The 21,750-nt window shown below is 50.3% G+C and overlaps 1 protein-coding gene across 3 annotated transcripts in view; it reads left to right on the top strand.

Annotated features, from left to right (window-relative positions):
- Positions 1 to 21,750, top strand: part of OGDH (oxoglutarate dehydrogenase) — a 32,100-nt gene that overhangs the window by 4,576 nt on the left and 5,774 nt on the right. For 2 of the 3 annotated variants that reach the window (XR_010745502.1, XM_066337139.1), the window contains exons 3-10: positions 5,272 to 5,460; positions 9,232 to 9,334; positions 16,550 to 16,665; positions 17,742 to 17,896; positions 18,319 to 18,465; positions 18,932 to 19,022; positions 19,894 to 20,073; positions 21,108 to 21,236. Coding sequence is in view for 2 of the 3 variants with exons in the window: in XM_066337139.1 (XP_066193236.1) it covers positions 5,272 to 5,460; positions 9,232 to 9,334; positions 16,550 to 16,665; positions 17,742 to 17,896; positions 18,319 to 18,465; positions 18,932 to 19,022; positions 19,894 to 20,073; positions 21,108 to 21,236 (1,110 nt within the window). In the remaining variant the exon portion in view is untranslated. Of the gene's footprint in view, positions 1 to 5,271; positions 5,461 to 9,022; positions 9,114 to 9,231; positions 9,335 to 16,549; positions 16,666 to 17,741; positions 17,897 to 18,318; positions 18,466 to 18,931; positions 19,023 to 19,893; positions 20,074 to 21,107; positions 21,237 to 21,750 lie in introns of all 3 variants that reach the window. The other variant, XM_066337140.1, reaches the window with a different exon arrangement.

Here is a 21,750-nt window from a genome sequence, read left to right as displayed (position 1 = left end):
TCAATGGCACTGATCCCACCCATCCAAAATGAAGGTGCTAAAAAGTTCTTAATGTAAGATTTTCATAAAAAATGTTGACTTCATGCTTCTCTGGAGGGAAACGGGTAGCTGTGCCAAACTGTAGACTTGGAAATCACAAAACAGCTTCGTTTGGATTGTGTGCTTTGCCAAACAGTGACTTGAAAGCTGCCCAAGCACGTGGAACAACCCCTCCTTCAGAGATGGGATATTGAATTGAAATCCATGAGTTTAAATACTATAGCTTGATTTAAAAACAAGAAGGGGTTACACCACCTTGTCCCAGCAACAGGCACAATCATGACTTTGACAGAGAGTCACTGTGTGATACCAGCTCTTTTGTTCCAGACTCTGGACAGTCTTGAAAGTCACTCCAAGTGAATATGAGAGTGAACATCAGGACTGACCATGGAAGCTGGCTGGGAAGTGAATTAGGGTTCTGTGGCCAGACTTCTGGTTTGCTTCTGGTCTTGTCTCCTCACTAATGTGGCTTGTCAGCCTGTCTGTAAGTTGGCAGGGCATGTACGCACTTGGCTGAAGAAGAATTTAGGTTGGAAGGAGACTCTGGAGCTTCTGCCCTGGCATCCAGCTTGGAGGTGACCTCTAGCTTGTGCAGGACATCCACCTTCATGGCTAGACCAGGTCACCAGGGGCCTTGTGCAGTCAGGTTTTGAGCCCCTATAAGGGTGGAGCTTTCACCACCTCTCCAGGCCCCAAGTCCAGTGTTTATGGTGAAGAATTGCAAGTGTGCGATTTCTGGGTGACTGACCCCCTGGAAATCAACATCTCTGGAAGTACTTCCAAGTGCTCAGAGAGCAGTGCTGTAATTGACATGAGAGTTTTCCTCCTGCATGGCTGGGACTCGTTTGTGACAGTAGGAAGATCAGTGAATGTAATGGAATGAAATGAGATCTTGCCATTTCCAGGAAGCAAACCTGAGACTCATGACGGAAAAAGCAAGTATTAGGGAGTGCTTTTCCAATAAAACCAAGCTGGAGTCCTGCTTGGCAAAAAGGGGTTGGAGCCGGGAGATGGGACTATATGACCTTTGAGTGTCCCTTCCAATGTAAACCATTCTGTGATCCTACAGAATCCAGGTCACAAAACTTCTGGTGGGCTTGATGTGTGATCCATGTGTTGATGTGGACTTTGCTGGTGCTTCCTGGTGCACTTGGCCTCATTCTAGGCCTTGTGTCCTGTGCGGACTCCACCTCGTTCCAGTGACCTGTTTACTAAGATTCCTTCCCAGCTCCTCTCTGCACTTTTTCATGGGTCCCCCTGTTCCTGCTGCGATGCTGAGCTGCTGTGCTCAGGCTGGGCTTGCGACTATCTCTGGTCATGTTGACTTGCAATCTTAATCAGCTTGTGTGCCCTCACTGGGTGAGGGAAAGTGTCCCTTCTGTCCTTGGTAAGCATTGGCCTCCATCCTTCCAGGTGGAGGATCAGATCCTAGGGTGGAGGTCTTGGAAGGAGTCAGGCTGTCATGAGGAGTTGGCTGAGGTTTTTCTATCCCTGTGTAGCACAGAGACCAGCTGCTCCTTGCTGTGCTGTGTCCCACCAGGGAGGAGGAACACGTTCAACTGGGAAGAGCTGGAGTGTCTTTGCTGTTGTCACCAAAAACCTCTGAGACTTCCAGTTGGTGCAGTGGTCCCATCTGAGCACACTGAATGCATTTCTCTATGTATACACCTGGGGTTTAAACTGCAGAACAAGCTTTATTGCTTGCTTAAAATAGGGAAGGTAAAAAAATAGGTTGTTTACGGCATTTTCTGCATGGAATCCTTTAGCTGAACTCCAGTTTTCAAGTCCATTGAGCAGAGTTGGATAATAATAATAACAATAGAATAACAAAAATTAGAGCAGAGTGGGAGAAAGAGGAGGTGAGGGCAGGGGGAATGAGTGCCAGTGGGCTGCCACAGGGTCAGTGCTGCTTGCTCCTGGGACTGCATCCCCTGGAAGGGGACACCATCCTCCTGCTCTCCGTTTGACCAGCTTGGGTGCTTCAGGGAAGGTGGCCAAACAGCTGTGGCTGCAGGTGAGTGGAACCTATCTGGGATAGGTTCAGCCTCCCCAAGCAGCAGCCCTGGAGTTTAGGTTGAACTGGGGGACAGGGACACAGCTCTCCCCGTGGATCTGTACATTAAACAGCCCTTAACACAGACGCCTTAATTTGCCAGTGTTTGGGGATTAAAATTGGAAGGGGTTTGATGGCCACATCACACCTCAGAAAACTGAAGGTTCTTGTCTAGGTTGATAAAAGACACAGCAATGTGCATAGCATGAGCCCATTGCTACTTGACTGCCTGCTCTCAGCACTGACTACCTGCCTTAAATTCCGTTCAGGCTCCTCCTCCTGCAGCCTTAAGTTCTGATGTTCATCATCTTCTCCCTGCTGGAGCAGGAGGTGCTGCCAGACCTGTGGACCATGCCAAGCAGGACTGATGCTTCTAGACCCTGTTGCAGGGGAAGGAGCAGGAAGTGGCCTGACCCGGAGGTGGAAACTGTGTGTCCCATATGCACATCCCAGCCTGAAACACCCTCAGTGCCTGCAGTAGATAAGAAACATCACCCCTCTTCCCTTGCTGTATGTGCCAAACCTCCTAGCTGGGACACGACAGTATGAGCCCACACCCTTCTTCAGAAGCTGAATCTGGTAGAAGGTGCTGGTTTGGTTTGGTTTGGTGAACTGGTTTGGGACTGTTCCCAATAGAGGAGCTTGCCCTGCGTACCACTCACAGAACTGAGCTCAGGGTCCCTCTAAAGCCTGAACTCTTCTGGTCTATGGCAGGCAGCTGGTTCACTGATCCCACTTTGCCAGTGCATGAGGAGCACTGGGAAAGCCGGACCAGGCTAATGCTTTGTGTTGCAGCTGTGTAACTGTCTAAAAATGCCCTGATTCTGAGCTCTCTTGTTTCCAAAATGTGTATCTATGTATCTTATATCTTATATGCGGCTATACAGGGTATAAAAGTGAGTGGAGTGCTCACAGAGCTGTCACAGGCACAGAGAAATCAGAGAGGAATAACCCCATAAGTTTATTACTGCTGTTACCTTTGGCAAGTGCTGGACTAAGTCAAAGTTCTCCTTCCCATGATAAAGCAGGATAACACTTACGGGGTTGTTCAGCCTCTCCCATGGGAGATGTGAGCACCAGAGGCACCTCCGTGCTCCCCAGAAACCCATAGGATAGCCTTTGGATTCTTATAAATTCGAATCCACATCAGCAGGTTGAAAGCTGATGTTTTTATGGCACTTACCAGAGTCCTAGCCTGCCCTGTGCCATCCAGACAACATTCTGTGGAGCAATAAAGCACTCAGTGAAAGTGCCCAAGATGACCCAGCCAGTGCCACATCTTGTTTGCAGAGTTTAAAGTGAACCTTTTCTTTCAAAACAGAAGCTAATTGCAACTCCAGGAGGTATGAAAGGCAGAAGAGAGGAGGTTAAAAAGGCAACACCCCTGGCTCTGTCCCTGTCCCCACCCACCTCTCAGGTTAATAAGTGCTCCTTTTCTCTTGCCTTTGTTTGCCAGTACGTGAAACAACCTTAAACACGGAGCAAAGTAGCCAGCCACCGTTCCTCTCCATCCCAAGGGCACAGAGCCCATCCCTGGGTGCTTGTCCCTCCGTTTGCAGGAGCTGGTGGCTTTGGGGGCACCCAGGAGCTCTGTGAACCGGGGGAAGGGAAGAGAAGGGATGGAACAAAAAGCAGCTTTCCCTCTTTTCCCACTGAAATTTCCTTTAGCAATCAGAATAGGGTTGAGTGTTTACTGTCTCTCCTTTTTTTTTTCCCTTAGGGGAGTGATTGTTTATCACTTACAGTGTCAAAATGTTCCAGATCTTATTTATGTTCCTTTAGCGTGACCTGTTTCTAAATTTATTCAGCTTGTGCAGTCATGTGACGGGACAATGGGGTGTTTGGGTAAATTGGGACTGGAAATACCTTCCTGGGGCATGTGATGGGTGTTGCAGCTGGAGGAGCTGTGGGGGGAATAGCTGAGCTGCTGCGAGTCCTCCAGCGAAGGGCAGGTTTTTGGTCCTCTGCACCCTGCTTCCAGGGGACAAAAACTGTTTTCTGCCCCAAGCAACCCGTGCTTTGAGGGCACTTTTCCACTTGATTTAAACACTCTGAGGATGACTGGGCTTCACCCGTCTCCGATCACCACGGCTGTATTTGGTGCTCTCCAAGTTGCAGGATGCTTAGCTCCCAGTCGGTGGAGAGACCCTTGAGCTGAAGCCAGCATGCAAATCCCACAAGATTTGTTTGCTGTTGCTAGCTTTCTGGGCCTGTGCTGGCACACAGCTGCTGTTCTGCTGTGTCCTCATCCTTTGCCATCATTTGGTGGCACATGAGATTAGGCACAAGCATGACAGGAGGATGTGGATTGGACTTTGTTCAGCCAGGCTCTCCTTCCCCAAATCTATTGGTGCTCCTACAAGGAGACTGGTTAACTTGGGTTTGGCCTGGGATACTTCCAGGCTTTTCAGACAGTCCTGGGAAAGTATGACAGTACACAAAGTCTGTCCAGGACTTTTTTCCAGTGTTTTGATTTGTTTTCTTAACACTTAGAAATGCCCATCTGCAGAGGGAACAGGAGCAAAGATGGCAGCTGCCTCGTTCTGGGCATGGGAGAGCTAGTATGAGAGTACCTCCATAGTGCTGTCATTGGTGTCACCAAAAGGATGGGAGAAAATTGAAGAAGATATAGAAAAATAAAAACATTGCTGGTTGAGGGCTGAACAGCCCAGCTTATGCTGAGATTTAGGCCATTCAAACCATGGAAGGAAGAAGATGTGTATTTGATTGCAGGTCAGAAATATTTTTCAGAAAATTTTGGGGTATTTAGAGAGCAGTGACCTCACCTGGGGAGAAGGAAACAAGCTGGAAGTCCAGGCTGGGGCTTGTTGCTCAGAGCAGCAGTTCCAAAAGCAGAGATGAGGTATCACTGTGTCATGTCCTGGTGCCACTGCCAAGGGAGGGGTGGCTCTGGTGTTGGCCTCATGCCAAAGTAAATAATCCAGATGGATGGGAAGTTGAATTGTGATGTAATTGGAATAGTGGGAGATCTTTAGTGCTCTCTTGTTCAAGGCAGGTGGGTGCCTTCAGTGACAGATGCATGGAGCTGAAGTACTGGGGAGGAGGCAGCTCTGTCCCCTGCTTTGGCAGTAAAGTTGAGACCTCTGTAAACTTGACTGAGGAGGTGTTTGGACTACAAGTGAAGACCCTGGTCACCTCTCTTCTTTCCTTTTTCCTAGTCATGGGACATCTTTTTTCGCAACGCCAATGCTGGAGCTGCTCCAGGCACTGCTTACCAAAGCCCCCCTCCACTGACTACCAGCCTCTCCACCCTGTCCCAAGCCCAGTCCCTGGTTCAGGCACAGCCTAACGTGGATAAACTGGTGGAGGACCATCTTGCAGTGCAATCTCTCATCAGGGCCTATCAGGTAAGGGGACTTTGTGCCAAGGAGGGTCACGTCCTTTGAAGAGGGGCATGCGGTGGCTGAGGTGGGCTGGAGTTACTACGAGTGATGCATGTGTTTGTGTGGGGAGCATGCAGGATAGGAGCTGGGCTGCCTTGTTAGGAACAGGAGCAGCTGATCTGTTTGGGCAGAAGCTCAGCTGATGCTTTGCTGTCCAACAGAAAGATTAAAGCTATTGTCATCCAAAGAGGGTAGCAGGGAGGGGGGGGGCATCTCCCCATTGGGTAGTTTGCTGCTGTCTGGAATGCTGCTTCTGTGCCAAGGGCTCCTGCCATGCTTAGCAGTGGCATGCAGCACCTATCCTGCTTCCCTCCATTGCTGACAGAACTTCAGATGTCAGGAAACATTTCCATGTGATTTGCAACCTGGAAGTGGCCCATGGCACTGGTGGGTGTTTCTCCCAGAAGGGAGAAATGAGTTCGGAGCAGGGAAGAAACGTCCTGTGGCTGAGGGAAGGCCAGCAAGTATTTTAACATTTAAATGTGTTTCTGCATCTGTGTTATCCTTTTACTTTTTGTTGTGCTCTGGTTTATCAAGTATGGATGGCTATGGTGAGAAGTTAATGAACTCAGGTGCTGCGCACTTTTGACTGTGAGCTTCTCACCTGTTCCTGTGATGTAGCACTGTGCTGTGCAGTTGTGTTCCTGCTGAGATATGGGGAAAATCCAGTATAAAAGGCTATGAGTTACAGCAGGAACTGTAGCACTGGGAGAATCCAAAGGTCTGCCCAGCCTTGGCCCTGCTCTCTGGCTCCAAAACACAGTGTCCCTGCTGTGCCTGCCGCTGCAACTGCGGTGCTGATGTCTGCGTTAGAACCTGTTTGTGAGGACCTGCATGGCTAATTCCATGGGAGATGACATCCCTGCTAGCTCTTAGGCAGCCCCTGCCAGTGGAACAAGTGGGCAGATGCCAAGTTTGAACATGGAATGACTGATGTAATTGAAGTCAGTGATTTGAAAACAAAATCCGCAACCACTTCAGCGTGCCTGTCTCTTCTTCAGGCTCTAAATGGCAGCGTAGGAAGATGATGGCTCTTGGATGTATTTTTCTAAGCTGTCCGTAGTGAGAAACCTGCCTCCCTCCCTGCCCTGGTGTCACAGTAGGGCTGTAGCTGCAGTGGGATGTCCAGGTGGGCAGGTTCATGACAGTATATGGAGGTATGAAAGAGTAGGAAGGCGAAGGAAGTCCTGCATGTGGTTAGTAACCTGCTTAAAACACCACACAATAATTTCTTACTTGGATTGAGCTTGGTTTTCCCTGTAATTACAGATGAGCAATGACTATTCTGCGGTGACATCAGTGATAGCTCCTTAACCTTAATTGCAACTCTGTTTGCATGTCCAAGTCATTATTAATTTTGAATTGTAGAGTGGTTTGGCTTGGCAGAGGCCTTACAGACCATCTTGTTCCCATTCCCCTGGCACGGGCAGGGACACTTCCCACTATCCCAGGTCAGTCCAGGGTTGGACCAACCTGGCCTTGAATACTTCTGGGGAAGGGGCAGCCACAGCTTCTTTGGGCAGCCTGTGCCAGGGCTCAACACCCTCACAGGGAAGAATTTCTTCCCAATATCCCATTTAACCTTGCCCTCTGGCAGTGGGAAGCCAGTCCCCCATGTCCTGTCTCTCCAGGTCCTTGTCCACAGTCCCTCTCCAGCTCTTTTTAGGTCCTGGAATCAGCTCCAAGATCTCCCCGGAGCTGTCTCTTCTCCATGCTGAACACCTCCAGCTTTCCTAGCCTGACTCCAGAGCAGAGAGGCTCCAGCCTTTGGAGCATCTTTCTTGTTCCTTGTTTTGGCTTGTGTTGCATATGGACGCTAACAAACAGCATGGCTCCTGTGAGCAAAGAGTTTTCTTTGCTCCCACACTGATTTGAGGATTTTCTGTGTACCTGCAAAATGCTGAGGTAATCTGTAAGCCATCAGGTGTCCCCAGCTCAAAGCTGTTTGCTGGACTAAGTGGCCTCCTCATCCCACTGAGAGCATCCTGGCCCTGGGGAGTAGCATGGTGAGCTTCCATCCTGCTGACTGCTATGTGGTGGGCTGACCCCTGTGCTTTACAGCAAGATGGACAAGCAAATAGTTCACAGACAGAGCTGGCCCAGAAGAGCTTTCCTGTGGCCATCAGTGCTCAGGGCTGTGGTATCACCTGGCCCTGCAGAGAGCAAGGGGTAATGGTGCTTTCTTCACCCTTAATGCTGATGGCTAATTTCAGGCTCCTTGGCTGGTGAAACCACAAAAGTCCCATCCTATAATCCCCATGAGATGCTCTGAATAGGAATACATTCTGATAAATAAGGTCAGATCAATGTGTCTGGTTTGTCCAAGAGGTTTAGTAATGCACTTGTATTTGAGTGCTTTTCCTAACTGGTAGCAGATTTGATGCCCAGGGTGTTGCTTGCAAGGAAGGCTCTGCAACCCATACCATGGCAGTTGTATTTCCTGCCCCATTCCCAACATCGCTGAGCCTGAAAACTGTCAAGGAATAACCTGCAGCTCAGCAGTTGGAGAGTGCTGGCCACCGAGATGACCTGAGTTTGCCCAGTGAGATGTGCTGGAGTCTGTCCATGGGTACCTACCTTGTGGCAGCAAAAACCCAGAACTCCTCATTACCTCCTGTTCTCTGTGGCACTCGATGTGGATTCAGACCAGTATAGGAATTCCTGGCCTGACTGCTGCTGCCAGGAGCTGTCAGGACTTCCTTGATGCAAAAGCTCTTCATTATTTCCACACCTGGCCCTTCACAGGAGAGTGCTCCAGGTTCTGCTGTGGGCTCCTCTCTCCAGAGGGATGCTGTGACCTGCTGCAGAGCTAGGCAAATGTTCCTCAGACATGTTCCTTGGCCTTTTGGGAGCTACCACTGCCAATGGCACTGGCTGTTTCCTCTGCCCTATTGGCAAGAGAACATCTATATCTACCAAAATCCGGAAAATTCATATAATTCCAGAATAGTTTGGGTTGGAAGGGTCCTTAAAGCTTATCTTGTTTCACCCTGCTGCCTCTCTGCCACAGGCAAGGACACCTACTACAACCTTCCAAATTGTTCTACAAGCCCCATCCAGTGTAGCCTTGAACACTGACAGGGATGGGGCAACCACAGCTTCTCTGGGCAAATTTCCTCTTCATGGGCCTGTGATTCTTAGGAGGAAATCATCAGTGTGAAGTTACTGCGTCTGTAGAAAGGAGCTATTCAAGCTGGACATTGGAAAAGCATCAGGAGACCCTTAGACCCTGTCTCTGCTGTGAAGGAGCTTGCCATCCCCCTGTACCCCTGCCAAAACTGGTGTCAGGTAGAGCAGAACAGTCCTGGTGGCTCCTGGCACTCTCCTGTGTCCTGTAGGTGACAGTAAATCCAACTTCTCCAGGCTTCAACTGAAGGTAGAATTGGGAGTAGCTATGCAACTAGAAAACATAAAGAGGGAAACTCTGAATGAAATGTTCTAACTTTTTTTTTTTTTTTTTTTTTTTTTTAAGGAATGTCTCTTCAATTAACTTGTTTTAATGACTAATCTGTGTTGTTGCTTTCAGGTCAGGGGTCACCACATTGCAAAGCTTGATCCTCTCGGCATTAGTTGTGTAAATTTTGATGATGCGCCAGTAACTGTTTCTCCAAACGTCGGTGAGAATTACTCTGCAAATTAATTCTAATGTAATTTAACTTTTTTACCCCTCCCCTCTTTTGTTTTTCTCTCCCTTTTGGTTCCTGTTCTCCTTTCCATTCCTGGTGCATTTCATAGATTCGAGGGCATCATGTAGCACAGCTCGATCCACTGGGCATCTTGGATGCAGATCTGGACTCCTCCCTTCCAGCCGATATTATCACATCCACAGACAAACTGGGTGAGGGCTTTGAGAGCAGTTGGTGCTGCATTGCTTGGGCTCCCCTCTCTTTCACAGCTTCGTAGGTAAATTGCTTCACAGGCCAGGGATCTGAAGTTTCCTTAGTAATGATCACTCTAAAACTGTAGTTGCTCGCAGCAGCAGTGCAGTCCTGCCATCCTCCGGCTGTCAGTCCAGTACTCAACTCATGTTTCTTCAACTACTGCCAATCAGTGTTATCACTGATCTTGCTCAACCAGAAGCAAAAAACCAGAAGTGTTTGCAATTGCATCTTCTGGAAATGCAAAGCAGAGAGGTTTTGTGTTGGTGAGAGCTGGGGGTCTGTTCTCTCAGCACCTCTTGCTGCCCTTGGGGACCCTCAGAGCTGGGAATTGAATGTACTGGGTTCATCTCTGCAGGGCTGAGGGTGCCCTCCTGAACTTCCAGCTACCCCCAGCATCTGTAAATCCTTTAATTGCTCTTTGTCCAAGACTGAGCTATGAGTCCCTACTGGTGATCATAACAAGGAAGCTTTGGGATGCATACTCTCCACCAAGTAGAGAGGTGGAACTTGCAATGCGTTTGAGTGAGAGCTGCATGAGTGTTGTGCCTAAGTGTGTGTGGTGCACAGGACCTGAAATCCTGTTCTGAAAGTGCTTAAACCCAGCACCTCTCCATGTGCTTTTGAGCTGATTTCTGTAGTTTGCTACCATTCTCCTAGCCAGTATGAGGTTTCTGAACTCTGTCACCTCACTGGTGCTTCCCGGGGTGGTTCCTTGGCACTCTGAGTGCTCCAGAGGCATGCTCATGCTCCTAACATAGAGTAGAGCATCAGTGATGATTACTAACCTCGCCAATCGAAACAGCCAATCAGAATGCACAGTGCATGTAAACCACCTTGATTCCTTATTCATCTGCCAGCACAGGGACACCAGCCCTGGACCTGCTGGACCTTTGGACAGGATTACACGTACCAGGAGCGGTAGGGAAGGGAGTAGGTTTTGGTTGGACCAGTTCGCTGGATGATCAGGAGGCTACTTCATCCCATGATCTGGACTCTGACATGCTTCTCTGGAGGACCAACCCTTGGCTGAACCTCAGGAGCTGTCCAGCTCCAGCTTGGAGTGTCTCCTGTGCCTGAGATATTTTGGTGGCAAGAGGTGGGGAGATGATGGCTGTGAACCCAGCTGTAGGAGAAGACACAAGTGCTCATAGTCAGCACTGTGAGAAAAGCAGGAAGACTTTTTAGATGAACTTAAAGCCACTCACCATGGCTGGGTAGTGGAGAGGATGAGGAAAGACTTTTCCAACTCAGAGATTTTGGCCTCTGCTGTGGGCACTACAGTTGTGAAGCAGAGCAGGAGAGGAGAGCCCTGAAGCCTTATGCCTGGTAGATGTGTATCCCTTTTGAGAGTAGAGCAGGATCTGGATGAAACCCAGAGCAAGTCAGCTGAGTGGCGGCAGTGACAGCTGTCCCTCGACAGGAAAGGGAGCTGGGTGTGGGGAGAGAGTTACTGTGCTGCTCAGGAGGTCGTAGACTCACAGAGCAGTCTGGGTTGGAGAGGAGCTTAAGAGGTCAGCTAGACTAACCCCACTGCCACAGGCAGGGACACCTTTCACTAGGCCAGGTTGCTCCAAGCCCTGTCCAACCTGTCCGTGAACAATTCCAGAGATGGGGCATCCACAGCTGCTCTGGGCAGCCTGTGATAAGGCCTCTCCACCCTCACAGGGAAGAATTTCTTCCTTATGTCCAATCACTGACATATCCTTTGTCAGTGTGCAACTGTTGTCCCTGGTTCTGTCACTGCAGACCCTGGTAAAAAGTCTCTCTGCTCCTTCCCCTTTATAGACTGAAAGGTCAAACATGATGTCCTGGAGCTTTCTTTCCTCCAGGCTTGACACCCCCAGCTTTCCCAGCCTATCTCTGTAGCCGAGGGGCTCCAGATGTTTAAGCATATCCGTGGTCTCCTCTGGACTTGCTCCAGCAGGTCCACATCTGTCTTGCCCTGGGGACCTCGTGGTGGAGGCAGCACTGGTGGAATCTCACCTGAGCAAAGCAGAGGGATAGAATGTCCCCCTTAGCCTGCTGGTCACAATTTGCATGCAGCCCAGGACGTGTATGGATTTCTGGGTTGTCAGTGCATGTGGCTGGCTCATGTTCAGCTTCTTATCTACCAGGACCTCAAAGTCCTTCTCTACAGAACTGCTATCCATCCCTCCATGCTGGGACTGGAAATTGCCCCAACCCCTGCATCTGGCATAGCTGAACTTCCTGAAGGCCCCATAGTCCGTCTCTTCCAGCCTGTCCAAGTCCCTCTGAATGGCATCCTGTCCCTCCAGCATGTCACTGCAACACTCAGTGGTGTCACCTGGCTGAGGGTGCCCATCATTCCACTGTTCATACCATTGATGGAGGATTTAAACCCTACTGATCCCAGCAGAGACCCTTGAAAAACACTGCTCCTTACTGCTCTCCACTTGTACATTAAACTCACAGGTCTGCTTCAGGGTGAGGTCAGTTCAGAGGGAAAGTCAGCTCAGAGTGCTGCTGAGTCTTCTGGTTCCTCAGGAACCAGGTGTGTTCCAGCCATGTCCTGGCTTCAGGGGATGCAGAGCCAAGTGTGATCCAAGCGCAACCGGCAATTTTCCATGGCAGCGGCAGCCAGCCCACTGGGCTGGAGGCAGTGTACAGCTGTAACAACATCTGGGGGAAGCAGTCCAGGCTTCATTTTTCCTGGTTCCCCAGGGTTGCCACAAGCCAAGTAGTGTGTCCCAGTGTGGCTCACTGTGGCAGGAAGCATTCAGGCATAGCTAGTAGATAGGCATTGGTTGGAAGGAGCCTCAGTATGGGATCCCTTGTGTCTGAGCAAGCCCTTAAGCTGAATCTCTGTTCCTTTATGGCTTTCATATTAAAATACTTGTCATTGTGGCTACTGGTGTTGATTTGCTTCCCAGAAATCCATGAATTCCTAGGAAATAATGAGTCCTGGGAGCAAGATATAATGGTGGCAGCTGCCAGCTCAAGCTGGGGTTGTGTCTCATGCTAGAACCCCAGACTCAGGTGGCTAGATCTCAGCAAAAGACTTTTTTTTTTTTTTAATCTTGCTATAAGTATTATTTATACTGAGTATATTTTCCCCTGGTATTCTTATCTTGGAAAAACCTTATCTAGTCAGTCCTGACTGTAACTGGGTGAACTTAGCTTGCAAATGTGTTCAGGAAGTGGAGAAGGAGCTGCGATGGTGCAGAATACAGAACTCCGGCTGGACCTAAGGTTGGGTGTTGCCTGCTTGTGGCAGAAAAAGCCAATTTCTAAGCAGATTCTGCTGGCTTTTTTTTTTTTTTTCTTTCTTTGAAAGAATATGCACCACTTGACAGGGTGGTTAATAACAGGAGTGGTTTTGAAACTTGGAAACAATCTTGTTTCCGCTTTCTGAACAGTGAAGTCCTTTAAAGGTCAGTTTTTGTGGTGTGATCGCAGTTGCTAACAGTTTAAGTGGTAGTGCTGTGATTCAAACAGTTGGATGATTAATCTCAGAAATTGATCTTTCTTCTCAGTTACTTCTACTCAATTAATTTTGTTTAGCAACTGATTTGGTTCTGGTTTGTAAGCTCTCTTTGGATTAAGCAGTTCACTCTTTGAGGAAAATGGTCAGAGGGAGAAAACCTGCCCAGGGCTACTCAGTCTGAGGAGTGGAGGGGCTGGAGCCACCCAATTCCCCTTTCTCTTGTCTTTTCTTTGTTATTTAAAAAAACCCCAAAGTAATCTCATCCTGGTCTTCCACTGCAGCTGGTCTGGCATGGTGTGTAAAGCAAGGACAGGATGACTACAGGAACTCAGTATGACCCTGAAAATAGAAAGAAAGAAAGAAATACTACTTTAGCGCACTGAAATCTGGGTGGTGTGTGGAAGGCTGTGTGTGTTTTAAGTGTCTGTCTTGTCTGTCTTTCTCCCCGAGGAAGGCAGCTGCCTCTGCCTCATGCCAAGGGGAATTGATGGAAATCCTCCTCCAGCTCAGGAAGAGCCAGGCGAGCCCCTGCAGGGAGCTGCGCTTAAGGTGCTCCCACCTTCCTTTTCCCCGCTTTGGGGAAATGTCTGATTTTCCCTGCTGACCCAAAGGACAAGTGTTTCCAAGGCCTTTCTTGTAACCCAGGTGAGATTGAGGCAGTACCTAACCTAGCCGGGCAGGCAGCTCTGGTGCTGCGTGCTTGCCCACTGCTCCAGTGTGCAGGCACTCCTGTCTGCACCAAGCGTGCTTCAGAAGAGACAGCTGTGCATGCCTGCTGCGCCCGCCGTCTTCGCTGTCTTCCTCATGAACTGTCTGCTTGTTAACACCTCAGTCCTCCTCCTCTTTGCAAAGGCAGCACCCTTACCTCCGTGGGTTGACCTTGAAATCCTCCCAGCAGCACAAGCTGAGCAAACCCTCTGGAGCAGGTGTTGGTGGGAGGCAGCTCCCAGTTCTGCAAGAGGGTCCCACTCCCTGTGATGCAGCTTGGCAGGATGCTTTCGGTTGTGGCAAATGAAGGTGCCAGGCCGCCCTCTCTCCCATCAAGGTGCAAGAGGAGATCTCAAACCATGCAGCTCAACTGCTCCCCAGTGTCTGATGCCCCTCTTCCCCTCCTGCTCCTCCCTCCTCTCATCAAACTTCCCACTAAGATTTTTCTTCTGCCTAGTGTGTTGTCGTCCTCCATCCCTGCCCTTTTGCCTCTGATGGATTTTGACTGTATTTTAAATACTGTGTTTTTTTGACTTGTGCTTTCCATGACTAGTTTTCACAGTTACAAGTTTTTTTTACTAACTTTGACTGCATCTCTCTATCTTCTCCCTTTCTGCACCTCCCTCCCTGCCCCCATCCCCCCACCCCAGACCTCGCAGTGTTCAAGGAGCGGCTGAGAGTGTTAACAGTAGGAGGTATGCAATTAATGAGCCCTTAACCCTCTGGAGTGCAGGACTCTCTTTGAATAGGTTATTCTGGGCATGAACTGAGCTGGTAAAGTGGACCCCTCCCATCTCACATCATTCCTGAGTTTTGCGACATGTTTTATTTTTAATTTCTGCTCAAAGTCTTGATGTAGGTGTGTGGTTAGTGACCCTTTGCCTTGTATAAATCCGCAGTTTGAGCCTTGCTGGCCTTTTCTGTACTGTGTTTGCATGCCTGGCTTGCTGGAGTTTTGTTGTGAATATTATTTTTTCAAGGCCTCAATCTCCCTCACTGGTTCAAGGCTCCTAAAAATCCAAGCTGTCCTCTCCTGGTTTTTTCACTGGGAAAATTTAGCAGCTTGTCCCTTGCCTTCCTCCATCATCCGATGGTGTTACTGGCTATAAATACCGAATGTTGTCAGAGCTGGCAGGCTGCAGCAAAGAAGAAACAAAGATGCTTAGATGTCCTAAAACTCCTTTTAAAATCGGATATTCCGCAAAGTGTGCCAGAGTGTCTTCAAAGCATCACAGCAGAACAAGCCAAAGTGCTATGCTACAGGTCTGCAAGCTTCAGTAAATTACTGAGGTTTCCCTGAAACCCTTCAACAGGCAATTTGTCTGGGATGCTCCCTGCTGCTTCTCTCTGGGATTTCTGTTTGAGTGGGAGCCAAAGAGAAGCCCCAGAGACATGGGGCCAAACTCTCAAGTCCTGTCTGGTTCAGTGTTCTAGGCATAGCTCTGGAGCAGAGTTGCTGGGGCCTGGCTTCATTTACTCTCCTGGGAATCTAGTGTCCAGGAGGGTTGTGTGAGCAGCAGAGGGGATGAAGAAGCAGTGGCAGCCAGAAATGTGTCCACTACAGGCTGGCTGGAGCGTTCCCAGTTTCGGGAGTCGCCCCCCAAGGCTGTACAGGAATACGCCATGACCAGCCCTGTCATCATGGAATCACCCACTGGCTTAGGAAGGGGCCTTTCATACTACCCAGACCACTAGACCGTGTTGCTCCAAGTCTGGTGTTGAACACTTCAGAGATCGGGCTGTCTACAGCTCACTATCCATTCCTGACCAGACAGCAAGGGATAGATTTTTAAATGAAAGTTCATGGAAGGGGCCAGCTCACAAGGGGCCAGTTTTTGCCTCCCATTCCCCTGAGGAAGGTGTGTTACACTGCCCTGCCATGTTTAGATGGTGTTCCCCATTCCCTCTCTAAAGCAACCCCCCAGCTGGAGTCCTGGAATGGTTTGGAGGAAGCTGGGAGGAGTAGTGGTATGTGTCTTTTCTGCAGCTCCTGCCCAGGGGTTAGGAAACATCTTGGGACCAGGCCTTGTTAGGAGTGCGGGAGGGATGAGCAGAAGCCTGAAAGAGGTGCCAGGGCTGTAGAGCCAATCCTTTATCCAAGCTCCTGCTTCAGAAGGGTCTCTACGACTCCTGGACGTGCTTTTGGCTTTCTGCCTCAGTTTAGCAAGGTCAGTACTGTCCCTCCTTCTCTGTGCCTCAGTTTCCCCAAAGACAACCATGAGCTTCAGTGGGTACAGTGGCTTTGGGGTACAGCGGGACTCACCTGCAATCCTAAATTCCAATCTCCAGCTCCTGAGGCATGCTTAGCCCCTCTCCAGGCCAGCTCCCCACAGCCCCCATAACATGAGTAGGAGCTGCCTCCAAATCATCAGCTGCCAGCGCCAAAGGGAGGAGGTTTGCTGAGCAGAGCTAGGCAAAAGCTCTAATTAAAAAGCTGTTGATTGGGGTGAAAGGGTACCAGGGCAGCCAAACCCCTAAGTGGCTGCTGAGCTCGGGCTGAGCTATTCAGGAGAGTCCATCAGAGCCCTGTTGCCTTTTCTCTTTCTTGCTTCTTTGTCTTTCCCTCCTTGGGATTTTGTCTGTTCGGTTGTGTCTCTTTTAACTGTTTCCTTCTCTGCGCTGATGCCTCTGATGTGCTCGGTGACTCCTCAATTCTTGTTTCTTTTCTCTCCCCTCTGTTATTATTTGTTCTGTATTTTTTTCTGTTCTTGGGGCTCCAAATTCCCAAACTCACCCTGGATTTTTATTGCCCGTTTCCGTGCATATACATTGCTTTGTGGTTTATTTCCTGCGGTGCCTTCCATAATAACTCATTGTTCTGTGCTTAATGTCTTTTTGTTTAATTATGGCTTGGTTTTTTATCCATATAAATCTCCTTCATGCTTATTTTTTTTTTATGGTGCTTTTTTTTATCCCTTCTCCACCTCTCCCAAATGTACCTGCTCCCTGTGTGATGGTATCTCCGTCCCTCTCCCTTCCTTCTTTCTCTTGCTTGTCCCACCCATGACAAATCCTGCAGGCTTTTACGGTCTGGATGAATCTGACCTCGACAAAGTTTTCCACTTGCCCACAACCACCTTCATCGGTGGAAATGAATCGGCTCTTCCACTCCGGGAAATCATCCGTCGGCTGGAGGTGAGGAGGGCAGGGGTCTATACCAGACCTGTGTGCAGCCAGGGACAGGGGTAGAGCAGTTGTCTTTGGAAAGTCTTGGGTCAACCTGCACATTATAAGATTTTCAGTTTGGGAACTGCTTCTCAGCACTTGCGCCACTCACAAGAGCCACCTCAAGTAACCTGCTCTGATTGCCTCCAGCTTTCTGCTGCATTGCAGCAACACACTTAGTTTGCCCAAGGTGGAGCAAACCCCAGGCAGCTAGATAGAGCCTTTTTTGAAGCCTTTCCTAGCTGTGCTTTCCAGTTTGAAGCAGCAGCTGGTGCTGGCAGAGCACAGGAGTGGGCTGGAGGCCAGTGAACCCCGCTCCAGGCACTGCAACAGTGTTGCTGTCCTGCATGGATATCCCTCTGAGGGTCTTGGTGCAGGTTTGAGACCCTTGGGGCTTGGGCTTCCAGCTGATGTAGGCAGTTCTGCTTTTCTGCCAAATTTCATCCCCTCCCATGCTTGGACTGATCTCCAGCAGTTCTCAGGCTGCTCAGATGGTCTCTGCTGAGACTAGTTGACCTTGGAAGAAGCAAAACTGTGCCAGCATCTTAGTTCAGCTGCAGGAATGGGCTCATCATTGTGGGACAAGCTGCTTCTGATTCTTCCCTGTCCTGGTAATGTGGAATTTTGGACTGCTCACAGGTGATGCCACCAAGAGGGAAAATCTCTCCTCTGAGGTGGATGTAAAGGACTTGAGAAGCTGACTGTGGGCCCCTCAGGGAAGGGAAATTAAACAGCTTGATGCTGGGTCATGTACAGAGTCTGAGCTGCCCTGCAGCATCCCTTTACCTGGGAATACAACTCAAACAAGGCTCCTAAAGCTGGGCTGTTGCAGGGCAACCTGTTTTCCCCAGCATCCTCCTCCAGGTGCCAGGCATGAGGGTCAATGTCTGTGCCACTATAGAAGGGGCTCTTTGGCTGAAAGAGTAAAGGGGTAAATGAAGAGCCCCCTGGCCCTGTGATCCAGTGGGGTGCTGCAAGTGCCAGCGGGTTTGAGGTGCTGAAGCCCTGGCTGTTGTCTCATGGCCCCTTATTTCCCATTGGAACAGATGGCATACTGCCAGCACATTGGTGTGGAGTTCATGTTCATCAATGACCTGGAGCAGTGCCAGTGGATCCGGCAGAAGTTTGAGACCCCAGGCATCATGCAGTTCACCAATGAAGAGAAGCGCACGCTGCTGGCCAGGCTGGTCCGCTCTACCAGGTACCCTGGGGGGTCTTCACCTTTTCAGTATCTTCCCCAAGAGGTTTGCTTCCAGCCAGTGATGCAGTCACAAGCTGAGTCATGTCTTGACATCATCTGTCGCCATCAACCTAATGAGCAGGTTGACTGCTAGTGAGCTGGCAGTCTGGCAGGCTCAGGTGCTGGCAAGCAGCCTGAAAATGTGGATGATCCTGAAAGAAAAGGTCTAAAAATGAGGATTAAGTGCAGCATGGTGTTGGAGTGGGGGGAAATGGCCAGCTGAGCTCTGTGGAAAGATACTGAAGTGACTGTTGTGCACTGCATGGTACCAGCTTGAGCATCAGTCAGTGCTGTGGCTCCCTTGGTGCAGTCCCTGTCCCTTCGCTGGTTTCTGCATTCAGCTGTAATCCTGGCGTTGATCCCTCCCTCCCTTCGCCTTCTAGGTTTGAGGAGTTCCTCCATCGGAAATGGTCTTCAGAGAAGCGTTTTGGTCTGGAGGGATGCGAAGTGCTGATCCCAGCCTTAAAGACCATTATTGATAAGTCAAGTGAGAAGGGAGTGGATTATGTGATCATGGGGATGCCCCACAGGTAACATTGCCTTAAGCAAGCTTGCTGCTCAGTGTGGGTAGAAGGTGTGGGGGGGTGCTGCTGGGGTTTGGTACCGGAGAGCACGCTGGTTTCTGCCGTCACCTAATTGATCTTGGTTGGTGATGAACCTCAGCTGGAGAACTCAGACCTTGGCTGCTCTCTGCTCATCAGGGTATTTCCAGCTTCTTTGTAAATTCACCTGGAAAGGGCTGGTGGCTTGAGGTCAGAGCTGGGATCATGGTGGAATCCCAGCACCTGCCCACTCTGGGGCATCACGTCAAGTATGTAGGAGTTGGTGTTGACCAAACCATCCCTGTGCTTGAGGTGTCTTCAGACTCCTTCTGGGGAGTTCCCATCTCTGGGTCACCCCACCACAGCTATCGCAGGAGATGTGTGCTGTGACCCTGAGGGTTGTAGATCACCCATCAGCACTCAATGTCTGTCAGCAGTGGCCTTGCTTTTGCAGGGGACGCCTGAATGTTCTCGCCAACGTGATCAGGAAAGAGCTGGAGCAGATCTTCTGCCAGTTTGACTCCAAGCTGGAGGCTGCTGATGAGGTGAGCTTCTCCCCTGCCTGCAGCAGGCTGCTGGTGCCTGTCCCTGAGCAGTCCCCAAGGGCTGTGGCTGGATTGTGCCACTGCTTCTGGTGTCACTCAGTGGCACTGGTATTGCGTGGATTTCCACGTTGCAAGCACACCTGGGTGATGGGAGTCTTTGTAGAGGTGCCAGTCTTTGCCTGTCCTGTGGGTGACATGTGCTGGTGTCTCCAGCACAAGCTTGGCTGTTGGCAGCTCTCCAGGGCATGTGGCAGCCTCAGTAGATGCTGAGAGGATGGGAAGGTGGCCAGGAGCAGAAGTTAATTTGTGCTCCTGGTCCCCATCTTGGGTTCTAAAGCAGCTCCAAAAGCAGCTCTGTCACTGCAATAAGCTCATGCTCCAAAACTTCAGCATCATAAGCTGGGATGATTTGGCTTTTGGGAAGCTGGGCTGGGCTGGCTTGATCCTGCCATGGTCTTCAGTGGGGTTTCAAGGTGAGAAAGCAGCAGCCTGGGGCCTTGAGGTGCCCTGATGGGGTACCTGGCTGCATATTGGGAATGGTGCCATGGATGGCCATGCTGCTACAGTGTGGGTAGAGTTCAGGGAAGCTGTTATTCAGGGTCTTTGCCTAACCCACCACACTTGCTTAATCCCCCACACCTTCGGCGGCATTTAGATGGGCTGGGTACATGTCCGAAGTGGTGGTTTGGCACCTGGAAAAGGCTTTCTTGGGTGCCAGTTCAGCTCCTGCAGTGAATGCCTGCTGTGTTGTGGCAGTACCTCCAAAAAATGCCCCCATCTTCCAGCCTTGGGGTCAGCACTCCTCTGTCTCCTTCCACAACCCAAAAGCTGCTCATGCTCCTGAGGGTGACTCCCTTCTCCTCTCCACCAGGGCTCTGGTGACGTGAAGTACCACCTGGGAATGTACCACCGGCGGATTAACCGCGTCACTGACAGGAACATCACTCTTTCCTTGGTGGCAAATCCTTCTCATTTGGAAGCAGCTGATCCTGTTGTTCAAGGCAAGACAAAAGCAGAGCAGTTTTACTGTGGGGACACGGAGGGGAAGAAGGTGAGTGCTGCTCAAATGTGTGTAGTGAAGTGGCCTAGGCTGGATTGATTTTGGTGGAGACAGGCTGGTGGGAAAGTGAAATAACTTGTCTGCTTTCTGTTTGGTGTGCCCCTTCCCCTGCTGTCACCCTGACTTTGCTCCCTCATCCTTCCCTTCTGGTTTTGGAGATAACTTTGGGAGGGGCTTACACACCCTAGGCTCCTGTTGCTGCTTTCTTCATCTCTGAGCTGACTAAGGTGAGCTGTGGCCACAGCAAATGCACAACCCCTGACTGGAACACGGGGACATGAGGGGAACCCCAAGGCAATCCAAGCACCACACCTAGGCAGCAGGATCTCAGTGTGACTAGAGATAACCATTCACAGGACTGGGAAAGCTGAAGCTGGCAGCAGGAGGCAGTTCTCCACACCCCAATGGGAAGGGGCTGTGGGGAGCTGTTTGCTGCGTGATTCATTGTAGACCTGTCTCCAACCCCAAGAAGTGGAAGAGTGAGATCGAAAGTGCGTCCCTCCCTCCTACATCCCAAGGACTGGATATAAAAAAACCAATCCTGTCCTCACCTGGCAGGCAGCGTCCTCAGCCAGCCCCTGGTGTGGTGACAGAATAATGTCAGTGGCTCTGAAGCTCCAGGGCCCGCTCCTGCTCATGGGGTTTCTGGGCTGAAAGTGTGAAGGAACAGGGCTTTCTTCTTTTCTTCCCCCAGTGAGAAAAAGGCTTTGCTTTGGGATGTATGTATTTGGGAATGGGACTTGGTGCCCAGCTGGGGCATACTGGATGTTGTTTTGGTGTCTGCTCAGAGTGCCCCAAGTGTGCAGCCCTTGCTGGGGAGGGGCTGGTGGCCACAGTCTCTGGCCAGTGGTGTGTCAGCCATGGCTGACTCCACTCCCATCCCCTGGGAAAGCATTGGATATGTTCACAAGCTGCTCCTTGTCCTTTCTGGGATGCTGAAAGCTTATGGGGGGGAGAGCTAGGCCATTTACTGGTGATGCCCTGCTTGCCATCCCTGATGACCACCATGGCTTCCCTTCTCCCAGGTGATGTCCATCCTCCTGCATGGAGATGCTGCATTTGCAGGGCAGGGCATTGTGTACGAGACATTTCATCTCAGTGACCTTCCCTCCTACACCACCCACGGCACTGTCCATGTTGTGGTCAACAACCAGGTGAGGAGCAAATATCTTGTGCTTGTGGGTCCCTGGCAGAGCTGTCTCTGCAGACCCTGGGGCAGGGAGTAGCTGGAACCAGCAGCAGCTGTTTCCCTGCCAGTGTTCGTGGCAGGAGCCCTAACCTGGGGTCAACAAGGGGTACTTCTCACCCAGCTGCTCAACAGCAGCAGCTTTTGAGCCCAGTCTGGTGCAGAGGTGATACAATCTGATGCTCAGTGTGTGAGGTCTGACAGAGCTGATCCTATCTGCCACCACGGAAACCTGAGGCGTTTCACTGGGACCAGCCTGTCCCCACAGCTGCAGCGGGTACCAGAATGTGCCACTGTGTCTAGACATGAGAGACAGGCAGGTTGTGCATCCATAGCCCAGCTGCAGCAGCTGAGCCGGCCTTGGAGCTGTGTGGACGGTTTCCTGGGACAGCAAAGTGCAGCTGCCTCATGCTGAGCCAGCTGTGACATCAGTGTCCAAAGAACGAGCTGCATAGTAGCTGTGTCCCAAATCTAATTGGTAA

The sequence above is a fragment of the Sylvia atricapilla genome, chromosome 28 (genome assembly GCF_009819655.1).
Source record: "Sylvia atricapilla isolate bSylAtr1 chromosome 28, bSylAtr1.pri, whole genome shotgun sequence".
Lineage (NCBI taxonomy): Eukaryota > Metazoa > Chordata > Aves > Passeriformes > Sylviidae > Sylvia > Sylvia atricapilla.
This window is presented reverse-complemented; position numbering and strand designations above follow the sequence as displayed.